The sequence below is a fragment of the Polyodon spathula genome, chromosome 23 (genome assembly GCF_017654505.1).
Source record: "Polyodon spathula isolate WHYD16114869_AA chromosome 23, ASM1765450v1, whole genome shotgun sequence".
Taxonomy (NCBI): Eukaryota; Metazoa; Chordata; class Actinopteri; order Acipenseriformes; family Polyodontidae; genus Polyodon; species Polyodon spathula.
The window spans coordinates 5139104-5148198 of NC_054556.1; the positions used below are offsets into that span (position 1 = coordinate 5139104).

Below are 9095 nucleotides of genomic sequence, written 5' to 3' on the forward strand. Positions count from 1 at the left end.
ATGAATATACTGTATATATGATACCCTTTCTAATCCTCGGGAGGCGGATAGCGGGAATAACCCTTGTTTCTGTCACCTATAAGAATGAGTTTTTGTGGGTCACAGTTTATCCTCAGCAGACTTCACATCACAAAACCACAATTTGGCACAATTGGCAACATCGTAAAAAGTTTTTATGAATGACGTATGTGTTACTTTGCCCTACTGGGCAAGCTCACACTACATCTGTCAGTTAATAAAATGAAAGCACTTCAATCTGCAGTGTCACCACAAAAATGAAATAGATTCGCCCCAGCATATTAGTAATTCAGATTCCTTTAATTACCTGGAATCACAGACTAGGATTTTTATTTGTTTAATACAATTATAACATTTCTAAACCTGGTATTTTAATCTGAAATATGTGGTTAGAAATACATTAGTGACACATTACAAGTCAAGTCTGAATTCTGCAAAACTTTGGACAAATAACGATTTTTAATGATTTACCATTCTTTGCACTGGTGAATGTAAAATTATACTTAATACGGAATCGGAAATATAGATTTTTTTTTTGTTTTACGCATAGAAAGTTCCTCTTGCTTACGTGTGCAAACCCAACCCAAAGAGGTCTCTCTCTATCTCCCTCTTATGGACACATATAAGGACTGCAAATATACAAATATACTGTAGTAAAAGTTATTTTTGACAGGGCGTCTGCAAATTCCTGATATGAAAAATACAATGTTAGAACATATTCTGTTGGCCCGATACACAAAACATAATAGCTTAAATAATTTGATATTCATTAAGCTGTTCTACTGTTGATTTCTTTAATTCATTAATCAAAACACCTTTTTAAAATCCATACTTTAGAGTTTAGTGAGATAACACTAGAGGGGCTGATCTGTAATCGTCAGTATGATGCACTTTTAGCCCCAAAATGACACATCTTTCACAGTGGTAATGCACAGGGCTGCTCTCGTGTCTCTGAGTCAAGACTGCACAGCTCCAGTCCTGTAACATGAATCACCTTGAGCTTTAAAGCTTTTTATTGGAAAGGGCTTCTCTGCACTAGTTACTGTACAAGTCTATATACCCTCCCATCAAGCTGTATAGACAAGACAGTTGTCATTGATTTTACAGTACTGCTGCTTCTCTATAGTGCGGTGTACCCAAAATCCACTAGTTCTTTAATGTAATACAGATAACGCTCAACTTACAATAATTCCTCTGGCAACATATGTTGTTCTTGAAGTCAGGTGATTTGGATAACTGTAAATGAATTACATGATTTGGGTATTGCAGGGTTTGGGATAATCTGGTTTTGGATACTTGGCAGGTGTAATAGTAATAAAAAATAAATAAATAAATGTGGCTTTATGTAATTCTTGTATTGCTGGCCCACTCTGATAGGAAATCATGCATTTTAGCTTGTGGTACTGTAGCTTTAAAATATAACTTAATGCTGTTAATGTGATGTCAATTTTAATGATGTGATTGATTTGATTGAATCCCAAAACAGCAATGATATTCATTAATATAATTTTTCAGTGTAAATGTAATGGGCCCCTCCAAAAGACTGGGTCCTGTCCTGGGTGTCCTTCTCCAATTCCAGTCAGGGTGCTGTACCAGGATGTCAAATATTTACTCTTTGGTGGTCTATTCCTCTCCAACTGTGACAAAAATATGTGTTTCTAATGGGATTTGACAATCCAGGGAGATTATATAACCTATCAGCTCCAGGTTACTGTTTGCACACCCCTGACTTCCTGTCCTCTCCTGCTTCCCCCATTTGTGTCCAGCTGTGCGATAGCACAGCATGGTTTATTAAGCAAATCCTATTTGGATCACTGCTGTTTCTGCCTTCTGCACCTCACAGCAGGAAATCCTCCCATTTCCTTTAATTCAATCTGAAACTGAATTGATTAACTGCCTGCCTTTAGGATTTCTGTATTACCTGCTTGATATTTCAGCGTCTGCTATAAATCTTTGGGAAAAGCTCCTTCCTATCTTTTTTCCTCTATTAACTTCACTTCAGACTATATTTGATAGATGCTACTTGGCTTTTGAGGGATGTTTTATCTGAGGTCAGTAGACAAAACCAGATTGCAAGATATGCTCTATTTTTGTGTCCTGTGGCAGTTTTTAATTGAAATATTTTTATTTTATTTTGTCCAAAAATATCACTAGAATGTTTTTTTTTTGTTTGTTTGTTTGTTTTGTTTTTATAGTTCTGTTCTGGTGTAACATAGGCTACAGATATAAAGCACACAGATCAATGATAAATATAAAACATCTTATAAAAACATACACAAGATGAAACATTTCAACCCCCCCCCTTCAGGAATTTTAACCAATAACATTTTTCTTAGAACAACCTGGAGGTTGATGTAAATCCTGTTTGTATTTAAAAATGCAACTGTACAAAGAGGGTTTTGTATAACTCTCATGACAGAAACGCTGCCAGTAAGGTCTACAAAACTGAGGGGCAGACTTGTACGAGAGTAACTGAAGTGATTTAAATTAGTCCTCAGCCTGACGTCTCCAAGCTCAGGAAACTACAAGAAGACCTCTACTCAAGCATTATTTTGAATGGGTGTAATCGCATAACACAAGTGCATTTACAGTCCATCCCTTTCAACAATCACTTAAGATCATGCTGGTAAATTAATAGGCAGCAAAACTGAATCATGTCTGAATACCCACGATGATGCCCTTTTGTTTAGGAATACCATATATATATATATATATAAAGCTATTGTAATTGTGAAAAAGTGGACCACCACGGGCTGGATTCTCAAAGCTATTACGGCAAATTGTCATAGAAAGAAACACCAATTAAACGCCTACAACAAATATAAACCAATGTAATACTTCATTCAAGCCACTGAACTAAAAGCCTGGGTTTTTAAAAAATATTTCTGTCTTGGTAACTTTACTGGGGTGTTTCTACTTTCTGAAAAAAAAAATGTGCTAATGTTGAATTGAAGCAAATTAATTAGAAAATTTAGCCCTGTGATCTACATTTACTGCATGTGCATGCAAAATGCTCTTCCATAGCTCAAATTATAAAATGCTCACTAGCACGAGGCAAAGAATATTGTAATCGGGTGTTTTAACACTGACAAGCCGTCGTCTATCTGCAAAACTAAATATGACCTGTGCTTTATCCTTTTGCAGGGCATACACCCCCAGCAGGTTTAAGAGGTTTTACCATTTAAATTCCTACTCTCAGGTCATGAGTAACATGACGAGTGTTCATTGTTGTGCATTTTACTTCTCTAGTCATTCAGACATGCATTAGAAAGTACAGAATATGACCACCAATGTTTCAGCTTTCACTTTTCCCTGAGTCAATTGTAATTCTCCCAAATGGCAGGTTGGTATTTAGATGTTTGATTACAATAATACACTGCCATCCTTTAATTATTACTGTAAGTGCTGACTATTTAACTTTTTTTTTTTTAATATACATTCTTGTTTGTTAATAGATTTAAAATATTAAAAAATATCTGCAAAACATTTTGAGATGTCTCAAACTGAATTATAGATATCTTAAAAACATTGATATCTTCATTGTGCAGTATTTAAGATATGTAACATTAATTAAGATACATGTAAAACAACTGGAGATACCTAAAAATGAAATTTATATCTCAAATTGATTTACAGATATTTAAATAATATGTAGATATATGTAAACCATGTGTATTTTGCTAGCATGGTACACCAAAGAGATAGCTTAAAATGACAACTTTCATTAAGATATCTGCAAATTAATTACAGGTGTCTTAATTTTATTTTAAGATATCCTAATACTATTTAAATGTATGGCTAAAATAAGAGAGGTGTTATTTATCAATCTATTTGTGATAACTTCAGATATTTAGAAATATATAAATACATTTGAGATCTCTAAATGATAATTTGGCTTGCCATAAGGATCAGCGTTATATACTACACAAATACCAGCCTGCTCAATCAGCATGAACACTAGCTCCTGCTGGCTTTCTGAAAAGTAAGCTGGAAGCTGCTCCTGCACTGTGCTACCCCAAATGGAACATTAATAATTACTGGTAGAAATGAATGAGTGAAATTAAATAATTAGAAAAGTCCCTAAGATTTGCAGGGTGTGTATATTTGATGTGGTGTCGTGGTTTCTCTGCCAACTGGTAATACAAACACCTGAATTTGTTTTGTTAATGTAATTTACCTTCCCGTGATGTTCAGGTGTGACTATATTCTGCAGGAAAACACATTTTGAAAGTTTATAAATAATATTAAACAAATTTACAAACGTTAACAACTAATCGAGGCAAAATTAGCATGCCAAATAAATCAATGTTTAAATGAAACGCGTCTGTCAACCTCCATTAAGAGCTCTTTTCAACTGTGCCCATATGTAGTAGATAGTAGAATTAAATATTAATTTGATAAATATGCCTAATTAGTAAGTGTTAGTGTTTTGAGGTAAACATTTCTGGAGCTATGAACACAATTCAAATTTGGTCATTTTATTACAAATAGCCAAGAATGTTTTTAAAATATAAATCTGTAAAACACATTTTACCACATGACTGTACATGTAATTTATAATATAGAATCCAGGAAAGTTCCAATTAAGCCAAAAGACAGCCTTTATACAATAGCCCTTGGCCACAACAAACAAAATGTTGGCAGTACTACTAAAATCTTTAATGTCTAAAGAAATGGGGGACAACAAGTTCTACATTGTCAAATAGGGCAAAATACATACAGAACTGTACAATAACAGCATTGTAAGTAAAATTGTTAGCTCGAAACTGTCATCATGTTGAAGGCTTTGGAGGAGTTCGACCTTCTGATTCTCAGTTCCCCCTTACAGCTGATCCTATCCAACGCCTTCCCGTTCATCGACGTTGGCGGCACTGACTCGTAAAGGACACAAATTGATCCATCTTCGCCTATTCGGTAGGAAACCTCAAATGGATCGACCCAAAGAGTAAGTTCACTGGGTAAAAGAGAGAAAAGTTGCTGGCGGTTGAGTCCGACGGCGCAGGCTGCTTTTCCTACCAAAGGATCCATTTTATGGTTGATCCTTATGCATCGGTATCCCGAACCCCTGCACGGAGCCTGTGGGAACCAGTGATGCTGGTAGTGTTCTGTGGACAATAGATAATACATAAAACCGTTAAAAAGATATCAAAGTAACATTTTAAAAACTACTTCATAAATAAACTGATTGCGTTGAACATCCTTAATGCTGTAGAAAACATTCACGGTATATGTATGCACTGGAAAACAGTCGATATAACAAATTAAATCCGACGCGCTTACTCATCTCTCCATATCCTTGAATGTATACAAATGTGTGTTTCTGTTTTCTTACCTCCCAAAGCTGTTTCGAGAGACTGACTAAACTGTTGAAGCCGTTCGTCGGAGAGGAGCCCAGTTGTCCTCAGAAACCTGGTAATAAACCCCACAGCAGTAGATATCTCCGTCTTCATTTTATCGAGTAGGTAATCTTATATTTCTCATGAGCCGTTGAAAATCTACACACACACACACACACATATATATATATATATATATATATATATATATATATATATATATATAAATCCGCCTTTCTCTTCCCGAGATCGAATTGACATGCACACAAAAATCAGTCTGGAATGACAAACGAACTATTAATATCAACAGAGATTAGTAATGTGTGAGTCTTTTGCCCCTCCAGAATTAACAAGCAAGGCCAAGCGACTTTTTTCCCTTTGTCCAAACAAAGCTACAAAACGGTACTCCAAAAGCTTCCTGAAAAGCCAGATCTCATAACAACGGAATGTACAGACTTTCTTCTTGAAGGAGATTTGAAATGCAATGGTCAAGATCAAATTTTAAAGAATGAATTTAGATTTTATGTGGAGTGTTTCTTTCTTTACATGTCAACACCAAAGCTCTGGGAAACCTCCTCACAATTACAAAGGCTTCAAACAGTCTCTCTCAGCTGGTAAACATTCCTGCGCATCACAGCCCCCAGCAACCAATCGAATTGTGCCGTCTTCCGTCGTGTCCCGATGCTTAATTTAGCAACTTGCGCGTACACAAGCAGCACTAGCACAATAGTTTATCCACCACACGGGTTTGTAAAGCTATTGTAGGCTTGCTGCATGTAAGCATGGCTTATTGTTTATGGAAATTAAGTAACAATGTAAAAAACAATTTTGGGGGTGACGATGACTTCACACAAGGAAACTGTGTGACTTGGAGGAAATTGGCATTCTCTCTTCCCATGGGATGAGGGTTCAGTGGTCCCCAATGCAGGTGTGCAGAGCAGACCAAATGCCACAACCACTGTTCCACTGGCAACAGTCAACAGGAGCACAGGTGCTGAATTTCATAAACTTAGCTGAAGAACTATATAGGTCTCAAATATTATGAATGGAGTGTGTAAACTGTTCACTGGTGCTCTTTTTCACAGGGAATGGCAGTGCGTCAAGGAAAGAGACGGACCAGTTTGGCTGTGAGATTCTTGAAACGCACCACACAGAACTAAAGCGAAAGGTAGATGATTGCAATTTCAGTATTAATAGCATTTCATTTATATTGTTCTTGTTATTTGTGTTCTTTTTTGAAAAGGAAGAAACTGTCAATTATAACTTGTTGTTACTGCCCAGATTCTGTGGGTGTATAGTTTTCCTTGAAGTGGTCAAGAAAATTCTGATTTCATATTTATTTATTTTTTTCTGTTTCTTTACACTTGGTCAGTTAAAAGAAGTGGAAGATAAGCTGCTGCTGAAGACTGGTGAAATCAAAGTGCTGCGAGATTCCCTGCGACAGACTGAACAGGAGGGGGACCAGCAGAGGAAAGCTCAGCTCCTTGAGGAGGAGAAAGCCTAGGCTCGGAGTGACAAGGAAAAGGAATTATTGAAAAAGGTCAACCATGCACACCAAGTGACGGACACTTTCCTTGAAGGGCTAGAAGGGCAGAAAACATTGTTATATGTCCTTGGGAGAAGTGAGTAATTAAACTGTAGTAACCTCAAAGGAAGAGTGGTGGAAACAGCACAGCCTTTGGACATGCTTTATTACAGATACTGATTCCAAATTAGAATTAGTCTCAATTAGTCGTCAGAATACTGTATGAAATTGCTAGACTTGTAGACCAGACCATTATCCCACCCATCCCACCCCCCCACCTTAAATTATTACACATTTCTAAAAAGTTTAGTTTTAATTAAAAAAAAAAAAAAAAAAGCATAAGGCCAATTCATTCAACTAAAGGTTGTAAAAGATGCATGTTGCACTTGCTTACCAAATAATAAACTTATTTGTCTGTTGAAGCCAGATTTGTAAAACTTGTTTCCTTGATGGTTGGACAGGTGCAATCCCTGCAGTCTGAACTGCTCTTTAAAGAAGCAGAGGTGACTGAGATGAAAACCAAGCTCCAGAGCTGTGAAAGAGGGACTACATCTGCAGCTGTTTCTGTTTCAAAAATGAGGTAGGCGGTGTTGCAAAAACATCTGCCTTAGGAAAGAAGTGGTATATTGGGCCTGGGTTTCATTTTGTACTGATGGGAAATTTCAAAAGGGTTCAACCTTCTCATGCCACTTTTATTAAAAATGTTCTTTTGTGTTTTTAGCCCTAGGCAGAGTTCTTCTGGGATGTTGAGGCAGTATATCGCTGCCTCTCCTTTGGCCACTCGGTATTCATTCCTTACCAAGGAGACCTTCGGTGCTGAAATGGCTTCGAAGCACTCACCATTAAAGGTTCAGGAGATCAATATGGGCTGTTCTGCCAAGGAAGGTATTGTTCTGTACACTTTGTTAATAAATTGGATTAAACTCAGCTTTAAATACCACCTGTCTAGGGAGGTCTGACAAGTTCCTGTATTTTCCCTTGATCATTCTCCTGGATAAAAAAAAAAAAAAAAAACATGTTTTGCTATCTAATAGTGGACCTAATATGTTTTGTAATGTGTGATGACATTTTCCTTGATTGTCTTCCATAATATAAAAAAACCCCATGGAACTAGAATTTATTTAATTCATTATGGCATGAATTTTATCTCCAATGTGTATGTTTAATTGGTGTAAAATAGTGCAGTACTTTGTCATTTTCATTCTGATTTGCTTTCATTTTTCTGTCCCATTTAGATGAAACAATATCAGAGACAAAAAGTTTTTTTTAATCTTTCTTTAAAATATGTTGTGCATTATCTGATTTTAAAATATGTGTTTTTATTTTCAGAATCAAAATGTACTCATGCTATGCATGGATGGTTTCTCATCTGTTATGGCAATAAAGAAAATAATGTATTTTTGTTTTCTTTAGGATCCATTCTACTAAACCTCCTGCTTCAGCATCCCCTGGGTCCTGGCTCTCTGGGTCTATGTCACCTACTCAGCATCAGCCCTGATGCTCTGTCTGGCTCCTTGTCTCAACACGGCTGCTTCAACACGTAAGCATAGTTATATGTACAGCAATCTTTCTTTGTTCATCTGCTTAATATTAATCACTTTAATTTTACACGCTTCAGCAATACTGGCATTGCACCCCTTGATATGTAGTCCTCTCTTTACATATGTCACTATCATTTGTACCAATGTGTTTAATAGCGATTTATCGTTGAGCTCCAGCGGTTTGTCAACAGAGACTAAAACAAGCAACAGAACTCACAATGGTTACTTTGGAAACTGTGGACCTCCTTCACCCGCTGTTGGAGAAGCTACTGTAGCTCGCAGATCCAGCTTTCACAAATACTCCCCATCACAGAGACACTGTGTTGATCCATAGTTGGAAGACTTTGAACATGCTGGCTGAGAGTGCATTGTTTTACAAGGGTGGTGATACAGGTAGAGTACAGAAGTTTGTCATGATGCTAACTGTATTATGTCCCTTGAATACTGTGACCATGAAATTAGTGCCTAACTGGGCTTGCCGTGTGATGCAATACTGGTAAACAGTGTGTGTGTGCTCAGAGTATGGTACAGGTTTGGACCAATATCTAATGAAACTGAAGTAGGAACATCACTTTTACCATCGTATATTCCTGATAGCAATATCTGATGAATAACATAAGTTCTACCACTTTTTAAATCTTTGTTTGTTGTTTCAATAATATATGTTGTGTCTTT

General features: G+C 36.6%; 2 protein-coding genes across 3 annotated transcripts; one reads left to right on the forward strand and one right to left on the reverse strand.

Moving 5' to 3' along the window:
* Nucleotides 1–4475: 4475 nt before the first annotated feature.
* si:dkey-42i9.4 (uncharacterized protein LOC492503 homolog) lies at nucleotides 4476–5468 on the reverse strand. Its single transcript, XM_041224904.1, has 2 exons — nucleotides 5351–5468; nucleotides 4476–5123 (listed from the first exon to the last, which is right to left on the reverse strand). Exons 1-2 carry the CDS (start codon nucleotides 5466–5468, stop codon nucleotides 4774–4776), a joined length of 468 nt encoding a protein of 155 aa, XP_041080838.1. The 3' UTR covers nucleotides 4476–4773.
* LOC121298096 (ATR-interacting protein-like) lies at nucleotides 4876–9077 on the forward strand. Of its 2 annotated transcripts, XR_005947260.1 has the most exons (7): nucleotides 4876–4963; nucleotides 5360–5476; nucleotides 6440–6522; nucleotides 6727–6894; nucleotides 7341–7459; nucleotides 7601–7764; nucleotides 8293–9077. XR_005947260.1 is itself a non-coding variant. In XM_041224905.1 (4 exons), exons 1-4 carry the CDS (start codon nucleotides 6962–6964, stop codon nucleotides 8421–8423), a joined length of 429 nt encoding a protein of 142 aa, XP_041080839.1. In that variant the 5' UTR covers nucleotides 6889–6961; the 3' UTR covers nucleotides 8424–9077. The 2 variants fall into 2 exon arrangements, 1 of the variants encoding a protein (XP_041080839.1); XM_041224905.1 differs by lacking the exons at nucleotides 4876–4963; nucleotides 5360–5476; nucleotides 6440–6522 and having other exon boundaries at nucleotides 6889–6976.
* The last annotated feature ends 18 nt before the right edge of the window (nucleotides 9078–9095 follow it).